The sequence below is a fragment of the Volvox carteri genome, assembly GCF_000143455.1.
Source record: "Volvox carteri f. nagariensis unplaced genomic scaffold VOLCAscaffold_9, whole genome shotgun sequence".
NCBI lineage: Eukaryota > Viridiplantae > Chlorophyta > Chlorophyceae > Chlamydomonadales > Volvocaceae > Volvox > Volvox carteri.
In genome coordinates, this window is record NW_003307552.1 from 910,037 (window position 1) to 936,741 (window position 26,705).

A 26,705-nucleotide genomic window follows, 5' to 3' on the forward strand; every position below is an offset into this window, starting at 1 on the left:
TCCAGCGCTCCATCGATCTTCTCTACCGCATCGTCCAGCAGCTCGCTGCTCCAGGCGGCCACCTCATCCGCATCCATCCAGTCCGGAGGGGGAGCGCGGCGGTTGCGGATCATGGACTGGGGGACGGCAGGGGGATAGGGAAGGGGTTTGTGGGGGACGAGGGAGGTCTAGAGAGGGTTGCGGGTTGGTGAGTTAGGGTGTGCAGAAGAGGAGGGCTAAGAGGGGACTGGTGGGGGCTATGGCAGGGTTTAGTTTATGCCGGCATCATGGCGGCTCGGTCCAAGCACGCAAGATGAGGCGGCAACTGACCTCGCACGTCGACATCAGCTGCGTGATGGTCGCCAGTCCCTCCTTTAACTGCTCTTTGTAGGCAGGGAAGTTGCTGTAGTACTGCAAACATGCACAGAAACCAATGCAAGGGACAAAAGGAAGTAAATTGAGCCACATAAGTGTGCCTGGCGGCCGCCATGCTTCGTCATTTGATATCCAACGCTCACATAATGCTCGCCGCCCAGTGGTAGCTGCACCTCAAGAGCCGCCTCTGCGGTCCCATTGAGCTTACGCGTAATATCCGCTAAAGAAGATGACTTCGGCTGTTCCGCGGTCATGGTCAGAATGATTCTGTTAGCATAAAAAATTAAAGCATTAGAGAGCCACTTGGCCCTCCTGGAAAGTCCTTTGCTCCAATTACTTCAATGAGGTGAAAAGATAGTGCGAGACTCAAAACCTGCAGAGTTTCCTAAGTCGTTCCGAAATTAAGAAGGCTGCGAGGGAAGGTAAACAGAAGCCTTCTATACACATGATCAGAGTGATGCCCTTGCGAGGCTGTTACCGCAAGCACCCGTCGCGACCATTCAGGTTCTAACCGTTAGTTAAATGCCGTACTGGGCTGCCGAAGCATGGGGGTTCATGTACAAACAAACTGCGTTACACGGAATTGTTCGTCCATAAACCGCATAACACGCGACACAGTAGGGATACATTGCTGCGTGTTGGATGCGTTTATCCCTGAATGCGTCAACTGCTGTCGAGGTGAAGGATGCTCACGAATTCTCGACTATAGCACGCAAGGCATACATACGTATGCATAACAACGCCACTCGTTAGCCATCATCATGCCAATTCCTGCCCGCGGCCCGGGTCACGGGTTAAACCACAGCCGCACATCACATCTTCAAGCATCTCCACACATTACTACGCAGCCCCACCACGCAACTGCAACATTCGCACACGACCAGCTCGATCATTCTGCTTCCCCAAGCCACCACCCTGAAGACTCTCATTGCAAACCCCACGAAGACTAAGCACGGGAACACGGGCCCTACCGAGGCTCAATGTCGCTCCTTGAGGCGCCCCATGCGGTCGGTCTAACCAGGACATACGCGAGACGCCAACCCAAAACATACAGCTGATTGCACGGCCCCGCCCATCGCGTTTCCCAGGTAACCGCAGACACCCGAAACACACACCGGGAGGGAGGGGAGATCTACGCATTGCAAACTAGTCCACATGCCATACGGGCTCAGTTCATGGAAACGCTACACGCCCTCACGCTCCTCCCCTTCCCCTTGCGACTGAGTTTGCGTCATGAGGAGGTCCCGCAGGAGCAGCCCCGTCCCCAGGCCTTGACTGTCCAGCGGCCCCTCGGATTGGGCCACCAAGCCACCGCCACCGTCATCGCCTGGGGCGGCGGTGCAGGCCGCACAGGCAGCACTTCCCTCCGCCCCCTCGCTAGCCCCTAAGCTCCTATGCCTCTGAGCCGCACTGCCAGGCTTTGACATTACACCAGGACCCGCGGCACCATCATCGACGCCGCAGCCTCGCCCCAGGACCCGAAGCTCCTCATCCTCTCCTGCATTGGAAACTCCCGCCTCACGCCCGCAGCTGCCGTACACGCCGGCGCTGCCGCCGGCGCCCAGGTCATCAACCCCAAGAGGCGCCGCCGCCGTCGTCGCCTGAGTGTCGCCTCCCGCCGCTAGCGCGAGCAGCTCGGCATCAAGCTCTTCCGTACCACCGTACTGCCGTACATCAGGTGCATCATCCACATCCATGAGGGCAGCCCCATGCCGTAATGCCACCACTGCCTTCGCTTCCACAGTGTCCATCTCTGCCAGCATCCGAAGCTCCTCATCCATATCGTCCAAGACATTCCCCCGTGTCTCCGCTGGCGCTGATGCCGCGGGGTCAGCGGCGGGATTGGCAACGGCCTCCGTACCGGCGGCCGCCGCGTCCCCGTCCTGATCGCTTTTGCGGCCGCCGCCGCCGCCGCCGCCGCCAACATCACGAACCCCACTGTCGCGCCGCTGCGCCACATCCGGCGGTGGCACCACATCGTATCCCATCGCCAGTGCCATGAGCTCCTCATCGGCATCGTTGTCGTACGCCATTGCGCTGCCGGCGGCGGCACGATCCCCACGTCCTTCTGGCCCTCCGTTGCCGGCAGGGCCCGCCTGCGGCTGGCTGCCAGAAGGAAGTCTCTGCACCGCCGCCGGTGCAGTCGCTGGCGGCAGCGGGCCAGGCTTGTAATGCAATTCCTCCGCCAGCTCCATGAGCTCATCCATATCCACATCGTTGGCGGCTGCGCCACCGCCGCCCCCAGCTGCCGCTGCCGTTGTTGTCCCTGCGAGCTGCTGCGGCTGCTCCCGGGGTCGCGGCGGAGGCGCCATTTCCAACTCGTCCATAGCATCGTAGGCGGCTTCCTGTCTCCGGAGTACCAGTATGGAAACAGTGCAAACCGGAGCATATCATAAAACCCGCCAAACAGGGACAGATGAATAGACGGGTGGAGTCAGGTTTGGGCGTACGGCACAGGACGAGTGACAGCGCGTGGCGGCTTTAGCCACCTCCTTATATCTCTGTCTGTCAGTAGTACGGAAGGAACTCTAACGTATGTCGCATTCCGGTGCTTTGTAGACCTCCGAAACGGCGATCCCTTCAAGCGTCGCCAGCACTTCACCCGCCACCTCGCACTCCCGCACTGCCGCCCGTCGCGGCCCATCGCGAGGCAAAGGGCAGCCTACCTTTCCAAGCAGGTGCACATGTGCCTCACCTCAATAGCAGTAACACACACACACACACAGAGCTTTCCCCCACGCCTCCATCGCTAAGGCCTCCCTTCCGCCAACCCTTAAATTGATAGTAAGGGAATATCCTCCACATCAACCCCTATTGCATATATATGTAGTGGTATATAACAACTGTATACATGCAAACATACAGATATCAATTATATAAAACTCCCAACCCTTCTTCCTTTCCACCCACCCACCCATTCCGTCTCCCTCTGGAGGGCCACGAGCTCATCATCCTCGTCATAGTCGCCACCGCCACCAGCGGTATTAGCTCCACGGCCAGTAGTAGCAGCAGCAGCGGCCGGCGTTGCCTGGAGAACACACACACACACAGAGAGAGAGAGAGAGAGAAGCATACGTCATAATCTACTCGCGCTGTGTTCCGATGTTGCCTAATGTGTGCGGGGGGGAACCAGCAACCACATAGCACATAGCTGTACTGAACCTACCTTCGTATTCACGTGTTGCTTCATGGCAATGGCAACGAAACAGGAGCATGGCAAACAGGACTGCGCGGGCGCATTGCCATGATCCCACTCTTCCCTCCACCACAAAGAGAGGGAAAAGAAAACCACCAGTCAATGTTGTCAGTCATAGTAGGGTAACACCATTCCATTCCTCCAGCGGGGTATAAGACGCGCGGCGTTGTCGCTCCACGAGCACATAAACCTGCCTGATGAGCAGTTCCTGCATCCCCACGACCGCCAGCAGCAGCACCAGCAGCAGCTCCTCCCCCTGCTCCATCTGCTGCTATAGCCGGTGCCTCGGCTTCCCGCGCCTCCGGGGGAAAGATAAGGCCCAACAGGTTCTGCCTCATGCTGCCCATCTTGGCCTGGGATGGGGGGAAAGGGAGGGTGAGCGGGGACATGATAACCCACCGGAGACTCAGCCCAAACCGACAACGTGATGCAAGCGTTTGATAACCTAAACCTATGTATATATGATGTTGTTACAGGGTGGTACAGCTTCACCAGCGGCCCCCTTTCCCGAGGCAATTCCCTGCTCTCCCCTGCGAGAGGGGCACCCTAATCCGTTCACCCCATCCGGCTTTAGCATGTATTCGTTGGGTTCAGCAACCCACCACCAGCATCCAACCAAATCTAGCGGATCAACGGCGCCTCAACTTAGTTTCTGGTCAGCTCGCAAGTTGCTATAATCACGCCCTATACCGTCCACAATATGGGGGGCCACCTCCCAATTCAGCACCCCTCAAACACCCGCGAGGTCGGCAGGCGGATTTGAACCCGGACACTCTGTATGTATGTATGTATGTATGTATGTATGTATGTATGTATGTATGTATGTATGTATGCATGCATACATGTATGTGTTTTTGGGGAGCGGGGGAGGAGCAGGCAGACGAGTGCCCCAATACCCACTCACTCGGTGCATCCATCCAGGAAGCATGTACGGCACGCAGGTAGACAGCCATGGGCCTTATGACACCAGGCCCCTTCTTAAAACCAACTTATTTCTTTCCACCGCCCCCCATCCCAGGCCAAGTTGCTGAAATGCGAGATCTCTATACCTTTGAACCCCTCCCCCGGCTCTTCCCTCCCTCCTAACCGCCACATTTCGACGCCCCTCCCCCCTCCCTCTCATCCCAATTGCGCACACCTTGACCAGCCTGCTCCTGCCCGCCTTCTCAAGCTTCGTGACAAATGTGTCGAAATCGCAGTGCGGGTAGAACCGGGTTTGCCACCGCTGATACAGCTCCAACAGCCGCCTCAGGTCGGCTACCTGCGCCAGGGAGGCGGTAAGTTCTTGTGTTCTACAAAAACTCCGAATGAAAACGCAGCAGCGCTCCCGCCCCGCCTTTTATGCTTCAAGGGCAGTGAGAGGACGCTCCCAAGGAGCAATCTTAGCCTCAAGGTGCGTGACTAAAAATGAGCATGTGGGTGTTCGTGTGCGCTCAGACAATCATGCCGCATGTGCTTGTGCCCTTGCTTCGTCTGTCTGCACCGTCTGCCTGTCCACCGAGGAAGGGGCCGTACGCGTGCGTGCGTGTGTCTGTACGCTTCAATGGGCGGCGTGGGCACCCCTCCCTGACCCCACCACTGCCGCCCTGGGGGGCTGCTCTAGAGCTTACCACCCATCAGTTATCACCAGGCAATCCGCCTCAATCCCCCCCCTCATCTCCCCAGTCTTCCTAACCCCAACACAGCGGGCATATCCCTCTCGCGCCATGCGTCCAAGTCTACAGGCCCCAGCCGCGCACTCCCGAGCCAGGTCCCTCCGGACCCGGGCAGGTCCCCACCTCGTGCCCCTCCCCCTGAAAGGAGGCCTTAAAGGCGGGGGCCATCTTGTGCCAGATGTCATTGAAGCCGCCGTCGGCCTGGCCGTGCGGGAGGCCGTACGGGAAAGGGCAGCGTAGGGGCGAACGGCGAAGGCTGAGGAGTGGGGGCGACGGGGAAGATGAAGACAGCTCGCACGTTTGTAGATGCGGGCGCCTTACGAACGTCTACCCTCTTCTGTTGTTTCCACTGGGCCCCACTTACACACAACCTACCCCGTGCGGCTTGCCGTGCTCCAAGTAATACGGCGAGTCGTAGGCATGCATGTTTTAGTCCACGGGGGAAATCTTGCCCATAGACCGAATTGCATCCAAGAAGTATGCCAGGAGGTGTGTGCTGCAAGGGCTGCAGTGCGGGGGCGGGTACCTACCTCCAAGAGATCCAGATCCAACTTGGGGTCCTTCTTGCGAGGAGCGCGAGCAGGCTTAACTGCAGCGCCGGCATCTTGGCCCTTTCCGGGACCGGCCTTGCCTGCCTGCGGGCTGGATGAGCCGGGGATGCGGGCCAGAAGACGAGGTAAAAAATGATGCCCTAAGTCCACAGGTCCACAGGGAGCATTGATTGCAAACTGACACCCTATTTTATGACGGCAGGCCCAGGGCCCCTAGCTTCTGGGGCTTCCAGTCCTGGTAGGGGATAGTCTAGTCATTCGGTAATTGTCTAAGATCGAATTTGCACCTTAGCCCGCCTTCGCCTCTTTGATCCATGGCGTCGTCATCCCCAACGGCTGTCGCCATTGACCCGTTTTGAGCGCTCAAGAACGTTTCGTGGTGCTAAGACCGGTCAATTAGAAGCTTGTAGAACATTCAAGGCTTACTGAATTTGCATGCCGATGTCGGGAGGCTTCGTTCCTCACTCCTACTCCCGCCAATTCATCTACGGTATACGGCGTACAACACCCCTCAGATAGAAACCCGTAGATGACTCCAAATCTCTGCGGCCACATGCAACTGACAAGACATATCATACATCTGCGTTCCGCTCCGTCGTGATCTCAATGCAGTGCATCCTTATTACAGTACCCGGCAACGCAACGGTTGTCCTAATGGACAAGTAACAGCTTAAGCAATCTGCGTCCTGTGTTTGGATGATTTACGAGAGATGTCAATGGATTCCGGGTGTTGGCCTTAGGTGCAAAGGCATGCCGAACCGTCCGGCGACGCCAAAAGAATGTTTACTGAATGCTTGCACGAAGCTGATTATCACCACATTCGATAGGAACAGAACCGTGTCACAGCCAATGATTTCCAGCCTCAACCTGACCCACGTTCAGAGGCTAACTCAACGCCACGTGTAGGATTGAAACTGTATTCATTTGGTGTTGCTCTCCTTTTCCCTGGTGTTAAGAAGGCTCTGCACCAATTGCCAGCATCGTACGAAGCCTGACCGTGTTGAGATGGCTCATTTCCAGGGGCGCTGCACTCGACCCGTTCGGGGTCCACTGTAACAATCGCATCTCATTTCCAGGCGTTATATGTTTGCTCGCCAAGCCTGAAGATTCCGGCGGCACATCTTCTGTAGACCCAACGCCCTAGCATGCGCGCCGAGGTCATATTTTACATGTTGCGTCACGGCAGAGCAATACCCCGATATTATAGCCTCTGCTCCTGTATAGAACTGGAGCCTTAAGCTTGTTAAATCACCACATATCAGCAGCAAGTTATGTAGGGTACTCATATGGACAATCACAACATGGAACAGGACGGAACGCGAGGTTCGCCATGAGCTCTAACTCATCAAGGGATGAACCAGGGATAAATGATAACTTAAGGATGTAAGATTATGAGGACCGGTTATCCGCGTCACGGCTACCGACGGTATTCACTGTCCTTCCTCACAGGGATAGATACGTGTGTAGGAGCAAACACACATTTAGAACCGAATAAACACATCAGTAATGTCCTGAGTTATAGGATTGGTCCTGCTTGACGAGCCTATTTACTGCCTATTTTGCGTAAAGCCGTACAGGTCGCAGCACCTTGAGCACAGTGGCAAGCCAAGCCAAGCCAAGTTGCCTGACTATACCTGTCACTCAATTACATGTAATCCATGTATTTTTTGCAATAAATTGATGGACCCTACCTGCTAGCGTCTGTTATACGTCGCAGGCAACACGAACCTGGGTGAAAGTGATGGGCGCCTGGAGATGGCCCAGGCAGAGACCTAGCAAGTGACCTAATTGATGGGCTGCGCAGCTTCAGCAACAGCAAGGACAGGAGTGAATCACGGGTCTTGTAACAACGATGGCGTGGAGGACAGGAAAACTGAGACAGAAAAGGGAAAGGTAACCTCGGGTTTTTTAAGCATTCCTTTCATGTTATTTGTTGGGCAGCTCCTTCTCGTCACAGTGTTCGGAAGATGCGGCTCCCATGAGCAAAACTTGCGTCCCGTCACGCGCACCAGGTGACGCCGGTACAACTTACCATGAAGCCGACCGATACTGGTAGCCTTTCAGGCTCCCTAAATGCGTCTGGCGCACTGGTCAGGACCACCGAGTTGGTAAGCTGATGCCAAACAATGCACGATTGGAAGGTTTCATGTTCGCATGGTACTTTTGGTAACCGCTAAGCTTATCGATGGCGACGGCACCACTTGGGCAGCTGACTGTGTAGCGTCGCCGTCTGTGACCCGAAATCCTACGGCTGCCCCCGCAGACGAGCGTCCAGGAGTTTGACATGAAACCCAATCACTCCATGGTTGAAAAACGGAGGAGTTCGGTTCACCCTCAGGTGTGTATGCCCCGTTACCCGCCCGCCTAATGTGCGGACACCGGTTAACCTGACCGGATCGGAATGGTTCAATGGGCTTTTAGTCGTAGATATCTGCCTATAAATATCATAAAGATTTTTTTTCGTCTGATGCTTACTTATCGACCGCACTCCACGCCACGGTGCACACATCGCCGCTGGTCGCGCGCGGCTCCAACCAGAAGCATTGTCATGTCGCCCCATTAACTTTACTGCGGGACTCGCCGGAGGCTTGCAGTCCGGCACTGTCCCCTGCCTCCCGGGGTTAAAACCTGCAGCCCCCCGATCCTCCCGCATGCACACGCCGTTGTCTGCCCGCTGCCGGACTCGCCATCCTTGATGCTTCGGCCGGTGCGTTGGTCATCGCACCACTCTCCAACTGTCGTGCAGGGCAGCAGAGCGCTTCCAGAAATCGACCCCGAAGCCTCCGTCTCGCCGATAATTCGGGGGGGATTACCGCCGGTGGACGTCCGGCGGCGGGGCTCACAAGGCCTATTCAGTAGTCCAAATGCACGCAGCTCCACCGATGGGAACCTGGACGTGGGGAGACACGGATCATCCGGCGAGCTGCTGTTTAGCAAAGCCGGGACGCGAGCCTCCGTGGACGGCGTATCCTGGCAGGGGCCCTGCAGCGCCGGCAGCGGCGGCCCCGGGGGCGGTGGCGGGGCGCCATTGCTCGGCCCCAGCAGTGGTAGTGGCCAGCTGATAGGAGTTAGCCTTGGGAGCCCGGTCAATGGCAGCGCTCCGACGCTTTTCCGAGCAAATGCCGGAATCCTGAAGATTAGCGGGCTCAGCGCAGGGCCTGGAGGCAGCGGCGCCATCAGCCCGGGCTCTAGCGGGGGCAGCACGCGTGGCGGCTCCGGCGGGGGCACTGGCGGCGGCGGCGGCGCGCGTATCTTAAAGGAAGCCTCCAAAATGACATATGTCGTGGAGAAGGTAGACGATGACTTGGCGGATGAGGACGTTTTCTCGGACGATGGCGAAGGGGCGGGGGGTATATGCGGTGGCAGCGACGGGCGGCTGCGGGTGCCCAGCCTGATGGCCCCCATGCGCATGGAGAGCATCACGGAGCAGCAGCTGCCGAACGACATCCTGACGGGACCCAGTTTCCGGTTGGGCAGCCAGGCGTTGCTCGTGAGGAAGGTAAGAAGCGCTGGGAGCCAAGGAAACGTAAGCTGGGGCGCGGCGTTTAAGCGGTGTGGAAGCCGCGTGGCAGCTTTGTGAAAGGGTGCAAGAGCGCCTTCAGGATAGTGTTGGACTAGGGCGTCATAGGGGTGCCTCGTAAGAGGAAAAGGCACTTGACAATAAAATGGAATGTGCGCGACAGAAGGCAAGAGAGTGCTTCATGGGTGCAGTGGCTGCGCAGAGGGTACGTTGGGGGACTTGCATGGGACTCGGCATGGACCAGACACGTGGACCTGCATGTTCTCTGCGGCTGGCAGGTGCTAAATCGTGCGATTCCCGTGCGGACGGACCGGATACAGCAATGCCACTGATGATGTGCAGCGCTTCCCTGTGCCCCGGTGGCTGGAAGCTTGGGACGGGGGAGTTTGTTGGCGCGTGTGGGCAACCTTGGTTGGGGAAGACCACGCAGCTAGGCACGTCGTGGGGGTGCCCATGAGGAGGACAGGTGGGGAAAAACCCCGGGGTCGAGGTGCCGCATGAGAGCAGAGTTTGGTTATCAAGAGAGTTGAGGTTTTTCACCCAGGGTCCCCACGGTGACTCATGAACCGCATTCTGCGGCTGGGCCACGACTGCATCCCTACCTTGCCCGCCTTTCTGCACCTCCCCTCTCTCTCCTTTTTCCTCCGCCGCCTCCCCTCTCCGCTCGCTCGTGCCTCAACTATCCCCCACCCTCTCCTCCGCCTCCTCGCGACCGCGCTGCGCATTATTGAAAACCTGCGCGGCGCCGGTCCTTACGATACATTAGGAATGCGGCGTGCTGTCCGGACCCTTAGGCCCGCTGGTTATGTGGCGGAGCACCGCCACCCTGGCATCCCACCTCGGGGCCGCCGACCCCGGCGGCACCCTCTCCACCTTCCTCCACGCCGCCGTATCCGTACCCCATGCCACTTACACGCCGGTGGAGCCATGTATGCTGGTCGCTGACGAATTGCTGCAGCCGAGCCCCCGATCCAGGGATCAGAGCCCGAATCCTCCCACGCGTTGTTTTGAAGGCTGGGGCCCCGGCGGCTCCGCAGCAGCTGCCACCAGCGGGGTCTGTGGACGAAGGGCGCAGCCCTCCTCCGCGCCCTCCTCCCCCTCACCGTCCCCCACACGTGACCGTGACTGTTGTGCCTGCGAATGTGCACGCTGCCGCGACCGCTCGCCGCTGCTGTACCCGCGTCGTCTGCGGCCGATGCTGTCCCCTGCTCGCCGCTTCCCGCAGCGTTCCCCGCTGACTTTTGCCCTCGCCGCGGTCTCTGATGTACAGTCGTTGCTGGCGCCCAGCAAGCTGTTTAAGGGCGGCGACAGCCAGGCGTGTTTGTCTTCGGCGCACAACGGCCTACCGCCGGTGAAGCAGACCGGGCATCGGTCCATCGGGAGCAGATCCGTTGGAATGGTAGGTGTGATGGTGCTGAGCGATGTCGAAATGGGGAAATGGGTTGCAAGGAAAGCTACAAAAACCAGAGAGCCCGGTGTTGCTTCTGGCGCCGGTGGGCGACCGCTGGGGTGGGGCCTTGGTGGGGTGGGGCCTGGCGGGGTGGGCTGATTGGGATGATGATGGGTTTGGATGTAAGGACCTGGGGCAGTTTCTACAATGAAAATGGACGAAGGCAGTGGGTTCCACTGTCTTACCTGTACATGCCTGAACGTGGCAGCTCTGGCTTGAGCATGGGTTTGTGCTCGGGAGTCCTGGGATAATGCCACTTAGGCCCATAGCCCTGCACTGGGGTGCGGCGGCAGCCGCCGTCGGAACGAGGGCAGGGGTTCCTTCCTGAGCTTCGTACGGTCTTGACGTCAGGCCGGAAGCGACTGCTATTTCCCTCCTTGCTGTCGTGACGTGATATCGCTGCTGGGCTGTGGCGACGCTGCTCGCGGTTCCCTGGTCGCCCCGCAGCGCGCGGAAATTAGTTTCGCCGTTGCGGCTCGTGATGTGTCCACGCCACATGCCATGCGTGGTGGGCGAGTCCCTGCGTCGCATGTTGGCCAGGTATGCGCACCTTCGTGTGTATCGCGGGCTGGAGGGGCGAACCTGCGTGGGAGGGGAGGAAGAGCGGAGGAGCATTTACCTGGAAGGGCGGAGGGGTGATGAGAAGCCGGGAGGGCTCACTTATATCACATGGTATGGGAGGTCTGCGGGAAGGGGAGCGCGGGGCTCCAGTCCGCAGCCCCGCGCTGCCAGCAGCGGCACTTGTCACGTCCCTTCATGAATGGCCAACGACACCCATACATCGCTTTCGTTAGGATGAGATCGAGGGTCTGTGTCGCCGTAACAGCGGAACCATCAGCGGATGGGAACAGCAGCCGGCAAGCCAGCCAGCCAGCCTCGGCCAGTCCGGGAACCTGCCGCTCTTGGCCAGGGTCATGCAGCGCACTGGCTGGGGCCCGGTGGCACTGGGTGATAGCTGTGACGGGAGGCGCACGAGGCGGAAAACGGGACTTGGGCGGCCCGGCAGCTACCTCGCGAGCGGACCGCGCCATAACAATCCTATGGCAGGCCAGCCGGAGGCACTGACTGGCCCCGCCTGCGGGTCCTGTCCCGCGTACAGATACTGTGCCACTCAGAGGGGCACTAACCTGACCTACTTTACGAAAATTACACTGGACAATCCCTGTACTGAGCCTAGCGGCCTGACGAGGAAGAGGGAAAAGGTTGAGGGACGCAGCTCACATGGCCAACCCCGTCCTGCACTTTCCTGTCAGAACATGTGAACATGTGGTATCTGCCATCCCCTCACTCTTCCCCGCTTCCCCGCACCGCTGTGCCCACCCAACACTTTCAGAATCCGCACCGCACAGAGCACGGCGCCAGTGCCTCGGCGCCGGGGCCGGGTGCACTAGGGCCCGACTCACATGGCTGCAGTACGGGCGCGGACTCTGGCGGTTCAGGGGACCAAACTCGCGGCGGCAGCCGTTTCGGCCACACGGTCCTGGAGCCGGAGGGCATCGGGGAGGATATGCCTGGAACTGCCGCGGACTATGATCCGGGGAGAGCCAGCAAGCGACCACCCAAGGTGCGCCCTGGAGGGGGGGTCGGAGGAGATTGCGGCGCCATAGCGGACAGAGGGCTTTGGGGAAAACAGTGACAGGAGGGGACTTGTTTCGGTTCAGAACACCGCCAGGATTGACCAGGTACATGTGTGGAAGTCCGTGCGTATCTGATGTGTGCTTGGTGCTGTTGCGTTGGTGTTTCGATGCAGCGTGGCGGCAAGGAGTGGGACGCTAGGAACTCGCGGTGGCGGCGAGCCAGTGTGTTCGAGTCGTCCGCGCATTGCGCCATCAGCCTTCGCTTCCTGCGCAAGCTGCTCACAGATCACGTCATGCCGTTGGCAAACCGACTCAAGATTCCGCTGGGGCAGGTGGGTTAGGGCAAGAGGAGGGGTGGAGGGCCTGGCGGAGGAAACCTTCAAGAGAAGGACGTTGGGTAGGAGCATGCGATGAGAAAATGATGGTTCCTACGGGCGAAGAAGGGACAAAACGCCCGGTCTGCGTTCGGAAGCACATGCCGGGGCAAGCTGGGACTTGAGGCACGATCTGCTTGAAGATCGAGCATTAAAAGCAAGCAGAAACGTTTAAGCGTTAGCAGCTAGTTTAGCCGTCGAGGTTACTTGTAGTTTGGCAATGGGGTTGATGGTGGGTTTCAGACATCGGCCGGGGTGCTACATTCCGTCTTTAACCACCGCGGCCCTACCACTACCTGTCGGCCTTCGCGGTCCCTCACCTGCGGCTGCTCCTGCTGGCGGTGCGTGTGTAGGTGACCACGCTGATGGTGAACGAGATGGTGGTGAAGGAGCTCACGCGGGAGGAGCAGTGCCGCCTGGTGGATGTGCCGGGGCTGGTGCCGTTGGTGGGTGGAGTGAAGGAAGGAGGGTTGCCACTTGCCAGTAGATGTCGCCGCGCAAAAGGGGGGCCAAGGTGTAGTAGGGCTGCGAGGGGCCCCGTGGGAGAGGGGAAGGGGACACCGGTAGGAGCTGGCGTGCGGTCCAAGGAGAGCGTGGCCATCAGTGCGGGCTGAGGAGTGGGAGGGGAAGCAGGGGGGGGGCGTGTACCTGGCCTCCGGCCCTAGTTACCCTGGGGGCCGGCTGGCCTCGTGCTCAGCTGCTTGGGGCCTTTGGCCAACTTACCGGGTTCCTTGTTGCCTGCTTTTCCTGGGCTATTGCTCGCTCGCGCCCGGTGCCTAGCACACGAGTAGGTGGAGACATGCGCCAGCAGCAGCACAGAAATGACCTTTGCATGCATGCACGTTTGACCCACCCCAACACACGTACGTACGCACATGCACACGAGCGCCGCGCTTTTTAACCGCTCTCCCCGAGCCCTTTTGTTTAATTTGTGCGGTCCCTGTACCCAACGCTCACCCTTTCCCTCGCCTGCCCCTCCCTCTTTCCCTGCTCCTGGACCCGATTCTGGTTTTCCGTCCCTGGTTCCAGGAGGATGTGGGCGAGCCCGACTACTTCATCAGCCACGCCTGGGGCAACCCCTTTGCCCACCTGGTGCAGTGCGTGTGCGACCACCTGAGCGGCGCCCTGGACACCACCAAGGTCTGGATCGACATCGCCGCGGTCAACCAACACCCCACAGATCAGCAGCAGGACGACCTTGCCAACCTGCGGAACGCCATCTACAAGTCCAAGGTACGACCCACGGGTCGGCTTGGGCAATGCAGGGCCAAATCCCCAGGGAGGAATGTGTCAGTGTGCCTCCTGGGCCCATTCATTACCAACGTTGCCATTCGGGTTCGGCAGCTCATCTAGATGTCCTTTCCCCTGCCTTTAAAAAAGCACTCTTTTTGCTTCCTTTTCAACTCCTTTACTGAGTACTGGTATGCGTCTTATGTCGCTCGGCGCAATTACCACTTCGATATGCTTCGTTACCACCACGTCCTGGACCTCTGCCCTACCCCTTGCTAGGCCACCCTGATGTGTCTGGACGTTACCGGTGCCCCGCTGAAGCGCGTATGGTGCCTGTACGAGTGCGACAACACCATCACCATCCACGGACCCGACCGGCTGGTGCTGCTGACGCCCAACTTCAGCGTCAAGGTGTGATTGTATGTGTGTTTGGGGGTGGGAAGGAGGGGAGGAGGGGAGTATGGGGTGTGAGGAGGGGAACGGGTGCAAGCGGGGATGGTTGGAAGGTCCAGTGTGAGGCACATTGCCCTGCGGTGTGTGTCTCAGGTTCTTGTAGCGAAACACCGCGTTCTTCTTCTCAAAGGGGTTCCGGGCTGAGCTCCTGGGGTGGCGAGAGCGGGCTTACCAGCGTGGTCGCTCAGGCAGTACACGGCCTAGTATGTGTGCTGTGTGTCTGGTCTACAGCTTTTGACGGCCGTTCCATTTGCCCAGCCCTGATTCATCCAAACCCTTTCCTGCCCCACTCCGTACTGTCTCTCAGGACATGGCCTCCGTCTTCACCTCCATCAATGTGGTGGATGCGGGCGCTTACAAGCAGTCCGATAAGGAGAAGGTTCGGCCGGGAACTATTGAAGGGAGGGAAAGGGGCAGGATCTGTGCCAGGGCACCTGTGTTGACAGCCCCTGAGAAGTACACCAGACACGTCCGCTGCCCGCCCGTCTGCCTGCAGCTTGCCCTATTGCCCTCTTACGTGCGACGACTAGGGATGTGGAGATCTTGAGCCGTGCGGACCTAGGAGCCCTCCTGCGGGCCTTGTTTCCTTTCCTGAGTTGCAGGCGTCAGCGCTCCGTGTATGTTCTTCCTGCTGCTCCTTGCGTCCCGTTCCCTCGCTAGATTTTGGAGGACATCATCGCCCACCATGGCTCCACCACCGCCTTCGACAACAAGCTCAAACTGCTGTTCCTGTTGGAGCCGCTGGACATGCAGGCGGACCTGGAGGTGCGGCGGACCGGCTGGGCGGGAAGAGGGGAGGGGGAAGGGGGCAAAAGGGGGAGAGCTTGGTGTATGCGGGAAGCCCCGGGGTGGGGACGCGCAGGGGGAGGGGGTTGGGCTTTGTCTGGGGGCAGGTAGGGGAGCCGGGGCCAAGAGCGGAAGATTGGTAAATGGCGTGACACGGTGGCGCGTAGCGCGCTGCCGGTGTGTGGATCTCGGCGGGAGGGTGTGTGGCCGAGGCATAGACAGATGGATAGGAACGGCCTGTCAGCCGGTGGGGGTGTTGTTGTTCGCATGGCAGCGGGATGCGGGGTTGCAATCCGACACTGGCTTGCTGCCTGGCTGTCTGGCAAGGACCCGGCGCCCTTGCAGTTCACCATTCGACGCAAAGCTTGATGATGCTCAATACTGATGAATCTGCTACCCATAAGCCCCCTCCTCCATCTCTTGTAATTTACTACTAATACCCCAATTGTCCCCTCATCCTCCGCTTTTTGAAGCTGAAAACTTGACGGCCCCGGCCCTGAGCTTGCCGCTTGCCCGTCCCAGTCTTCTCCGCTCACCCTCAACGCCGGTCCCCTACCTCTAGCCCTCCCCCCCCCACGTTTTCGCATCCCGCCCCATTCCTTGAGTAGCCAACATGCCCTCTCCCAACCGCTTATGCCCCCTATTCCCGTCACAGGCGCTTCTTGAGGGCACTGGTGGCGCCCAGGAGTACGACTTCTCGCCGCTGCAGATGTGGCTCACCTCGCCGCGCTCCCCGCAGGTGTGCGTCATCAGCGGCCCGGCGGGAAGCGGCAAGTCCACCATCTCGGCGGCGCTGTGCTGGGACGAGAAGGCGCAGCAGCGGAGAGAGCGGACGCTGGCGAGGGTGAGGCTGGGGCTGGGGCTGGCGCGGGCGTGTGTGGGGGGAGGCGGTGAACGGTGGAGGTGCACGACCCCCATCGCCGCCACCGCCCCACCGCAGCGGCGGCCGAATGCAGTGCAGCTCAGGCAGACAGCTCAAGGACACGGGGCTTATGCGGAATGAAGGAGGAAGGCGGGGGCGAGGGGGAGGGGACCTGGGACTGGGCAGATGGATGGTTGTTTCCGTCATTCTTGGGATGCTGTTTCGATGTACACACATCTCCCTGATCACACCTTGCTTCCCCTTCCCTTGCCCGGGTTGAGTGTTTTCCTCCGTAACCGTTCATCAACATTTCCCCCTCCCCTGCATTTGACCCCGCTCTTCTCCCCGCTCTTCTCCCCGCTGATGCCCCCGCGCCTTCGTCCCCCTCCCCTCACTCCCTGCGGCACGCTCTCCGCTCACCCGGACCGTGTTTTGTCTCAGGGCCGTGTGTACCTGCCCAACGGCGCCCGCCTGACCCGCCAAATCAGCGGCCTGGAGGCCACCTCGGACCCCATAGTGCACGCATACCACTTTTGCAAGTACAGCGATGTACGGCGGCAGAGTCCCATCCGCATCGTCAAGACGCTGGCGTACCAGCTGGCGCAGAGGTTGCCGCTGTTGAGGTCCTACTACGCGGGGCTGGACCTGGGGGAGGTGCGTGTGTGTTTGTGTGTGTGTGTGTGTGTGTGTGTGTGTCCCGGGGCTTGAGGATGATGGAAAATGGGAGGTGTGTGGTGTGCGTGTTTGGCTGGTGGTAGAGTCTATCGGAACCAGTGTGCGCAAAGAGATTGCAAACTGAGAGAGAGGAAATGAAATAATGATGGGGCGAGAAGAAGCAGAGTGCCATTTGCCGTCACACGCCCGAATCAGCAACTGCTGGATGGGAGGGGGCCGAGTGACGAGGTGGGGGGGGAGGGGTTTTGGGTTGCTCGCGTTAGGGAGCTCACGGCTAACATGGGATGTCTTTGTTCGTTACACGCTTGGGCTCCTGAACCTTCGGGGGGCTCCTTGAGGCTGGGTCGTGTTTGGCGACTTTCGATTTGAGTTTTTGGGTACTCGGACAAGGAGCTTTAAGGAGCTTTAGGCTGCGTGTGCTTAAGGCGTATTCATAGCGCGTATCGGGATAGCCTTGCTGTGTCATATGGTATGAACTGTAAAGGAGAGCGAGAGGTTTTGCCTTTGCCTTCCTTGTAATGGGGAAGGGCTGCTGCAAGCCCCGTTTCCTCCCTACCTGGTCTGCGCTTCTTACCCCTTTGCATGCGCACTCTGCGCCCTCCAGTACCCTTTGACCCCCCCCCTCCCCAGGGAGGCTTTAAACTGCTCGCTATCCCCATCTTTACCCTTGCACCCCTATCTATCCAATGTCGTATGTGTTTCCTCTCTCAACCCCGACCCGATCTGCAACTCCCTCTACAGTTACACATGGCTTCCCACTCCTCGACACACGTACGTTTCTTACTCCACCCCTCTCCGCCCTGCTTCCCCCTGGTACCCGCAGGTTCAACAGCTCCACCAGGCCTCCACGGCCTTCCGGCTGCTGCTACTGAAGCCCCTTACCACACTACTGCCCAGGGACGAGCAGGTGGGTCAGGAGTTGGGGATGGAGTGGGTGTGGTCGGGTGTGGGGGTAGCGGTGGAGAGGAGGGGCGTAGCGGCGGCTCGGCTCGATGTTGGCGTAACGTTGGGGCCCTTGGTCTGGCCGCTGGCACGGAGAGGCTGCGCGGCGTCCCGATCTTACGCTGCGTGCCGGTTTGAATTTAGATCTTTTGATGGTTGAAGAGCTGCCGGTGTAGTCGGTTTCAGATGCTTCACTTTGAGCCGATGTGATGGTCCACCCGCACCAGCACCCCTACCACCACTAGCACACGCTCCTCCCTTAGCCCACCTTTGCTTTGGACCTGCCGGCAGCTTACCCGTTGGTTTCCTTCCTTGCATCACCCTCTTCACCGTAAGATCTCCCCCCTGCACGGCCAGGTGGTCCTCCTGGTTGATGCCATGGACGAGGCCGACACGCACCACCAGCTGCCCCTGGACAACTCGGTGCTCCAGCTCATGCTGCACCAGCTGTCATGTCTGCCCCGCAACGTCCGGGTCATCACCTCGACCCGTTCTGCACCCCACCTCATGGGCCCGCTGCGCCGCAAATTCCACGGCGCGCTGGAGCTGACCCCGGCCATGGTGCGAAAGCGCGAGACGACCCTGGTCGCGCTGGAGCGCCGGTTGACGAGCCGCTTCGGCGCCACGGCGGCGGCGGCGGTGATGGGCTGTGCGGCGGGTGAGAGCAACCTGGTGTACTACAATGTAGTGATGTTGTTGGACCCTCCGCTGGTGGCGGTGCCTGCTGACCTGCCCGCCTGCTACAACGCCGTGTTCTCCGCCACATGGCCCAAGCTCACGGCGCAGCAGCGCAGCGAGGCGCTGAGGGCGCTTCAGGTGCGGTGGGTCACGGGAACGTGTTGTTGCGGTGAAGGTGGTGGTATGTGGAAAGGTGGGGGGTGGGAGAGGTTGGGGAGGTTAGATCTGGCGGTTGGGTGTTGGGCTAGGATGGTGTTGATGGTGATTGCGGGGATGGTGATGGTGATGGTGATGGTGATGGTGGTGGTGGTGATGGTGATGGTAGTGGTGCCACTACACACCAGCATACATGGTTTCGTTTATCGTTCACTAACCTGCGCTGGGGGCCCCAGGTCCAGGCAGTTGATCGTTTGCTTCTCGCATATTTTGTTGTTTGTTACAGAGTGGGAGGCTTCTGGGCCAATTGATCACATATTGTCATTTCTACGATTTATAACCCTACAGCACCTCCACCATTACCGCACTGAACTGCGCCATACGAACTGCAAGTCCAAGGTGGTTGATCCTGCCTTCTAGGATCCCTCCTCACCCAGTCACCCGAACTCGCACATGATTTCCTCATCGCGCCCCAGGTCCTCATGGCGGCCCACGAGCCCCTGCAGCTGTCCCTCCTCGCCGGCCTGGGGCTAGAAAACGTGCTGACCCTGCTGCCCGGCTGGGGCACCCTGTTGTACGAGCGCGAGTACCGCGTGTACACGTTGCATAAGTCGCTCCACGACTGGCTGAGCGACCCTTCGCTGGCGGGCGAGTACCACGCTGACCCACGGGTCGGTCACGCGACTCTGGCTCGCTATCTGTTCAACGCCGCCCATCCGCTACCCTCTTACGGTGCTAAGTACCTGGTGACTCACTTGTTGGCGGCCGGGCAGCTCAAGGAGCTCCTGGACCAGGTCGTCACGGACCTGGACCACCTGGAGGTGCGGGCGGGCTTGTATTGATGTACTGTATTGAACGGAAGCGGCATAAACCCACGACGACACCAGCAACGTCGGTATGCCCTTTATCACAATTAACCTTTTCCTCGCCGCCCCGCCCTGGCTCCTTATCTGCTCCTCCCCTTAGGCGGTATGTCGCGTGGGGCACGTGTTCCGGCTCCATGCTGAGCTGGCGGCCGCTGAGCCCAAGAGCCGCGCCGTGGCGGACGTAGTTCGCTGGCTGGGCCTCAACTCCCATGTGCTGTGGGCGCACCCCTCCGCCGTCGTGCAACTCGCCAATGAGGCCCCCAACAGCAGCGCCTTCATGGTTGCGCTGAGGCGGCCGCGCCGCAGCAGCACCATCACCACCGAGATCCTCTGCGCGGCGGAGGGCGCACTCAAGGGTGCAGCTGCCGCCTACGGCGCCGCCGCTGGCGCCGCGCCGCCCGTCACGTTGCTCAACAAGCGTCGCTCCTGGCCCGCGCAGCTCTCCATCCTGGCACAGCACCACCGCGCCGTCAATTCCGTGTCCTTCAATCCCGCCGGCACGCTGCTGGCGTCGGGCTCGGAGGACCGCAGCGTGCGGCTCTGGGACCCACTGACTGGCGAACAAAAGGCGGTGCTGTTTGGCCACGCAGGGCAGGTGCTGGGAGTTGCTTTTTCGCCCAACGGCGCCTACATCGCCTCCGCATCCTTGGACTCCACGGTTCGTCTGTGGGACGCAAGTACCGGGGAGGAGAAGGCGGAGCTGGCAGGGCACGTCGATTGGGTGCGTGACGTGGCTTTTGCCCCCGCTGGTGCCCCCGGCGTGCCGGGCCGCCTGCTGGCCTCTTGCGGAGACGACAAGTCCGTCAAGCTGTGGGACCTTGGGGGGCCGCAGCCGCAGCTCCGGTACACGATGTTGGGCCACACTGACGTGGTGTCGTCCTTGTGTTGGGCGCCCAACGGCAACCTCATCGCGTCCGCATCGTCCGACTTGTCAATCAGGCTGTGGGACCCCACCACGGGGCGTCAGGCCGGTCGCGCACTGACGGCGCACAAATGTCCCGTGACCTGTGTGTGCTTCTCCCCCGACGGCAAGCTGCTGGCTTCCGGCTCCCATGACAAGATGATTCTGTTGTGGGACATTGCGGCGTGCTTTGACGGCGGCTCCGGGCCGGGGATGGATGCAGCTCCGGAGGTGGAGCTGGCGGGGCACGTGGACAAGGTCCTGTGCGTGAACTTCGCCCCCGACGGCAAGCTGCTGGTCTCGGCGTCTGCGGATGGGTCGATGCGGCTATGGAGTGTGGCGGAGCGGCGCGCCAAGGGCGTGCTGCTGGGCCATGCGTCCAACGTGGTAGCGGCGGCGTTTGCGCCCGGCGGGCACCTGGTGGCGTCGGCGGCTAGCGACAACACGGTGCGGCTGTGGGACCCACGGGTCGCGACGGAGAGCGGCAGCATTGAGGAGTCGTACGCGAGTCACATGGACATGGTGACGCACATGGCGTTCAGCCCCAGTGGTCACACGGTGGCGTCAGCGGGGGCGGACTGGACAGTGCGGTTGTGGGACCCTTCAGATGGCAACCACAGGGCTATGTTGCAGGTATGGGGCTGGGGCGGCTGAATGGATTCGGAGCGGGCGTTGTATGGGGATTATGGGGCAGAGGGAGGGAGGGAGGGAGGGATTTGGGGCCGGAAGTCCTCCCTGTGGACGATACCGCAGTCACTTGTGTGCGCCTCCCGGGACCGTGCCGCATCACGGCGCAAGAGGACACGGTTGGGTACGAGAGGAGAGCCATGATCCATGATCGCGTACAGGGGCCATGTTGCCACTCACCTGATCACCAAGGCAGAAGTCCCGCTCGCACTCGCTTCTGCCCTCCCTCTCCCCCCCCTCCCGAGCCTCCATGGCGTCAGCCGCACCCTATCTGGCCTTTCCTTCCCCACCACCGCGCTCCCACAGGGCCACACCGACGTGGTTCGCTGTGTTGCCTTCAGTCCCACGGGTCACCTGCTGGCCTCCGCCTCCTCCGACTGGACGGTGCGGCTGTGGGACCCCGTGAGTAAGGTGGAGAAGGCCATGCTGGCGGGTCACCAGGACCGGGTGCTGGCAGTGACCTGGTCGCCCAACAGCCGGATGCTGGCGTCTGCCTGCCACAGCGGCAACATCGTCATATGGGACGCGACGTCCTTCACGTCGATACGGCAGCTCAAGGTATGGACACGTGTAGACACCTGTGGCAGGGTGCAAGGGGAACTGCGAGGCAGGCCGTGAATGTATGAATCACCGTGTGGTTAGTGGTCTCTTGTAGCGACGTAGGGCAGCATGATGATGACCCAGCGTTGCGCAGTTGCTGGGCCATGTGATTGCCCTCCCAAGTATTCTGGTGGCATGGGCTGGTCCCCCTAGCCGGCTTAACTTGGCCTGGGCGGGGCGGGGCTGGCTCAGCGCATGTCAGCTTTCTGACGCCGTGTAGTCGTATTCTTTTGCATGTGCCGATACGCGACGCGGCCGATGTAGCCGCTGCGGTAGTACCCGTTTTGCGAAATGCGACAAAACCTCTTTAGGGAATCTTCCGCCTGGTTCCCCCAGCCCTACAACTCGTTTGATACTCCAGTCGGATTACATCAGGGATTCTGGCCATGTGCCGCAATGGCCCTCACTCAACATCGCTTCTGTGTGTCTTAAATGAGCGGAGCGGAAAGGAAAGGAAATGGCGAGGAGGGCACACGAGCGACTTTACCGCTTCTGTGTATTTTCTGTCCTATTTTGGCATCTCTATGCATTCTCTATGTCTTGTCTGTCCGGAAACCCCGTTCCATACACTCCGCAGGGCCACGCGGCGCCGGTCCACGCGCTTGCCTTCTCGCCCAACTCCAAGGTCCTGGCGTCGGGCTCCGCGGACAAAACTGTGAGGCTGTGGCAGCCGCAGCTGGGCGAGCAGCAGGTGCTAATCCGGGGTCACACTGCCGCCGTGATGGCTGTAGAATACGACGTGAGCGGCAAGCTGCTGGCCAGCTCGTCGTTGGAGGAGAAGATGGTGCGCGTGTGGGACCCCGCGTCAGGCACGCTTCTGTGCGTCATCGCCAACGCCGCGTTGTGCTCCCCCGGCCCGTTTTCCATGTTTTCCCTTGCGCGCCACGCGCCGTGTGTGCGCGCCATAGCGCTCAAGCCGCGGCCTGCCGCCTCCGGCGGTGCTGGTGGCGGCGGCGCCGCCGCCGCCGCCACCGGCGCCACCGGCGCAGCGCGCCCGGTATCGCCAGGTGCGGCCTTCGGCCGCATGCCTTCCTTTACCCCTAGCCACCTGCTGCAGCCCTCCATGACGATGCGGTTAGAGCGGACCTCGCCAAACGGTCTTGTCATTGGCGGCTCAACCACTACCGACTACACCTTCACCTTCAACCGCCCCACGACGCCACTCGCCGCCGGTCTGGGCTTGAGCAGCGCAGGTTACAGCAACTCGGGCACGGGCGTGGGAGTTAGTGGTGGCAGTGGCAGTAGCGCCATCTCGCAGCGCGACGGCGGCGCCGGCACGCCGCCTGTGCTTCAAACGGCCATGAGCATGCGCAGCAGCCTGTCATCCATGGACGAGATCCCACGCCTGATGGAGTTGGTTTCGGAGGCTGATAACCCCATTGTTCCTATTTTCACGCCGTTTGTGAGTCCCAAGTGCGTGGCAGTACACGGCAACAAGGTGGTCATGTCGGACGGACCCCACATGTATTTTTACGAGTCAAACGAGGGCAAGCTGGTGGGCTGGAAGAGCCGCATTCAGTCTGCCGGGTTGTAGTGCCTCTCGGGGTTTTACCTCCCCGCCGGACAGCATAAGTTCAAAACCAAACCTGCACCGCTGCCGTCGAAAGGCGTGCATGTGCGCCACCGTTCACACGTAAAGGCAAAATATCAGCAGTGATACAGAAGCAACCCATGCCCATATGTGTTCCATGGGCGCTTTCCTCCCGCATAACAACACCGTATAATAACACGTACACTAGTTTGTGCTGCCGCTGGTGCTGGTTGATGCATAAGTATATATAAAACGCATATTTATAAAGAGGTGCTTGCTCTGACCTTGGCATTCCGGGAGCACGCCTCAGGCCACATACGGGACACGACTCCGGGGACGAGTGTTGGGCAATCAATGCCACGCCCCGCATCCCACAGCCCTCTGGCTCAGGGTCACAACAGCGGTAGGATAAGAGCTGACCCAGCTGCGGGTGGAGTTCCCACTGCCAGGCTCCTCCCGCCGATTAGGTTGTGCCGGACCGGTCCTGCACGGGGCGGACGAGCCTGGGCGGACGAGACAACCGGCATAGAGACGTATAATGGGGAGACCGGCGTCTGGGGCAGTCCACTGGGGGTACATGCTTGGCGGCAAGTTCGGGGGAAGTTGCAGACCGGCACGGGAACGTGCTCTTTGCGGCTTTTGCGGCTTGTCTCAGGCTCAAGCACCTGAAGTGCCTCCCCGCTTCCCCCCGCCCGGGTGAGGGGAGGCGGGGAGGAGGAGGGCTACAGGCGGTGTTGTGTCGCGCGTTGGCCTTTGTTGGGCATGGCTTTGGACGAGTGGCGTGTGTAAGTATGTATGTATGTATCTATGTGTGTATGTATGTATGTATGTATGTATGTATGTATGTATGTATGTATGTATGTATGTATGTATGTATGTATGTATGTATGTATGTATGTATGTATGTATGTATGTGTGCATGTGTTTCATGGCTGGCTGGGCCCTCCTTAAACAATGCCGGAAGCTGACCGCTTCGGACTGTTGGCTCGGAAAGGGGGGCGCGGAGACAGCCTGCCAGCCAGCATTGAGTCCACGGGCGGGCGCAGGCGCGACATAGTGCGGGAGCAGGCGGGGTGCCAGCAAATAAAATATAGCGAAATGGTTCGGAGGTCTTGTAAGCAACTTGGCAGGTGATGTAAGGGCAGCAATAGGCTGCGGTATTGCGTGTACTGCTGCAATGAGATGCTGTTGACATGAGCAGGGTGCCGGCACCTGGATGCGACATGAGCTGGTAACGGGGTTTCTTTTGCGACATATAATATAGCTGGTGATGGTGTATCGGTGTGTTGTACGAGGCGATGGTGAGCGGGGAAGCTTTTCGTTTCCGGGCAGGCAATTCTGGGAAAAGGCATGCATGTGGCCTGCGGTTCCCAGATCGTCACGGGCACCACGACGGTTGCTTGGACTTGAAGGACCATCCGGGGACCGTGCGGTAGGTCGTGGGCATCGGCCGGCGGGGAACACGACACCTGCTAGCTACCACTACAGCAGCCGTCACTTCGTTGCGCAATTACTCGCGCCACCGCGGACCCTTGCGTTTGGTTAGAGGTTGAGTTTGGTTTGAATTGAGGATGATATGGCCTTTTGGGTTGAGTGCCTTGGCGGCAGGTGAGCATTCGAGATCCACTTTCGTCCCTTCTGCGTGAAGAGTTGCATCGTCGCATGCGTGCGTGCAGAGCACGCACAACACGTTTGGACACATTGGCGATTGTGTGGGCGCCGTGGCGCGCCACTAGTGCGTCGTCGCGTGAGTCCCTTACGTTTATGGGGTCGATTGCAGGAGGAAACGTTTGCCTCACATTCCCGCACCTCCTGCTGCGAACGAGGAGCGGATGAGGGTGGGATGACGTAGGATGAGCAGCGGGGACCGCTGTCACACGTTCTTGGTGATCTGATTGGAGCACTGCTGTGCGGAAGGTTACGTATGCGGCGGCCCGGCTAGCAGGATGCAAACCACCGGGTAGATGGACGGCAGGCGTGTGAGCGAGAAGTAACGGATACGCAGTTGTGATTCTGTGCATGCATGCGCCGTGCAGGGCAAGTTCAGTCCTGCCGCGCGCGCTTCTTTCGTACGTCTGCTAGGCGTAGTTGCGGGCAGGTGGGGATTCGCGAAAAAAGGCGGGCAAATGGGGCGGGATGGGGAAGCAGGTGCGTGGATTGACTGCTGAAGTCGGGTTGAGGTCTGAAATGGGCCTTGGGGCTTTGGTGGGGCGTGGATTTGCGCGGGCGGCACATGCACGCCCGCCTTCTACCTCCCCTTAAGGATGTGGACTTGTGCAGCATTGACCCCGGCAGTTGGCATTAAAATCACATTCGCGGGAGGACATATTACTATTTCTCGAATATAGCATTAGTAGTAGTAGTGGAGTAGTAATAGTAGTAGAGTAGTAGTTAGCTTTCGCTGCTATGCGCCAGAGGCAATGATGCCCTGTGCCATCAGCAGCATCATTCCTTTTCCTCTACACTCCGCCTGAGCGTTCTTATTGCTGCTACTGCGTACTTATGAGCATGCATGGGCCTGAAACGATCATAGTGGCGATTAACTCTTTTTTTCGCGTGTGTGCCCTCCTGGGGAAATTGAGGGCTGGAGGGAGGGTAGGTGTATGGCGACGCCTGGCTAGGATTATTGAGGGCTTTCCTGGCAGCGCCGCGGCATGTGGAACAGGTATGAGGCACAGGGCGTCCAATCAATACATCTTATAGTTCATCGCTACGCTGTACGACGTGGCATGGCCCGCCCACCCGGTTCTGGGTCTTCCTCCTGTTCCAGCCAGGGGCCCGGCTGTCGCCCATGCCTGCGGACTAACAAGCTTGCACCTGCAGACGAGTGCTTGTGTTTGCTCTAAGCGGTGAGAAGTCCACACATCGTCCACATATGTATGACCCGTCTGCATCTCGGAGGGGCGCAGGAGGGGGGCGGAGGGGAGCACCCTCGCCACAGACGCGGGGTGAAGTATGTGGCGCGGACGTGGACACTCTTCCTTGCGGTTACTCGGGTGATGCACGGGTGGGCTAAGCGGACGGTGCGTGCTGCTGATGGTGCGCTTGTGGGCAGGTTGCAGGTTGCTGCCGTCTCTTTCCTATCTTCTAGCCGTTCAACTTTGTATATCCCTGTCCATATATAACTGTTGTTAGGAGCATTCTGCTCTGGAAGATTCAGGGCTGTGGGGTCAGGCTGACAGCCCGGGGCCGTGCTCGCACTACGCCGCGTAACGAAAAGCTGGCATGGGAGGGGTACAGCGCAGGCCCGGGGCTGCATGGGGTGCAAAGCGGATGTGCACCTTTGCAGCTCTGAGGTGGAGTGGAAGTACTCCTACGGTTTGTTCCAGCCACGTTGCGTTTATTGCCAGTGAGGAGAAGAACCGATTCCTGCGTTGGGCTATGAGAGCGGTGCATCCTTGAATGTATGTGTGCATGCGGGGGCAGCAGCAGGGCGAGGATGGATGCGTGTGCGCGTGTGTGGGGAGACTGTGGTATGCAGGGGAGGTTCATCGTGCCTTGGGAACGCGTCCTGCAGAGTCCTTTCAGCAGAACCACCCCTCTGTCTGTCCCTAGATGCATCTTCATACTTTTGACGGAGCGTTGCGAGGGCCGGATGAGACTGTGGGATGGAGTCCCACGCTGACCACAACTGCACAAGAAGGTTCCTGACTAAAACGAT

The 26,705-nt window shown here is 59.8% G+C and overlaps 2 protein-coding genes across 2 annotated transcripts; one reads left to right on the forward strand and one right to left on the reverse strand.

The window, feature by feature from the left end:
- Nucleotides 1-1,538: 1,538 nt before the first annotated feature.
- Nucleotides 1,539-6,177, reverse strand: VOLCADRAFT_103804 (uncharacterized protein; the record flags this gene model as incomplete). The annotated part of the gene is made up of 8 exons (XM_002948277.1): nt 6,044-6,177; nt 5,736-5,847; nt 5,329-5,406; nt 4,689-4,811; nt 3,647-3,903; nt 3,521-3,614; nt 3,269-3,382; nt 1,539-2,699 (listed from the first exon to the last, which is right to left on the reverse strand). The coding sequence occupies exons 1-8, from the start codon at nt 6,100-6,102 to the stop codon at nt 1,539-1,541; spliced, it is 1,998 nt and encodes a 665-aa protein (XP_002948323.1). The 5' UTR covers nt 6,103-6,177.
- Nucleotides 6,178-19,602: 13,425 nt separating this feature from the next.
- VOLCADRAFT_58187 (uncharacterized protein) lies at nt 19,603-22,225 on the forward strand (the record flags this gene model as incomplete). The annotated part of the gene is made up of 3 exons (XM_002948138.1): nt 19,603-20,287; nt 20,450-20,859; nt 22,091-22,225. Coding segments are annotated over 3 exons (1,230 nt in total), but the record flags the coding sequence as incomplete, so codon positions are not given.
- Nucleotides 22,226-26,705: the final 4,480 nt, after the last annotated feature.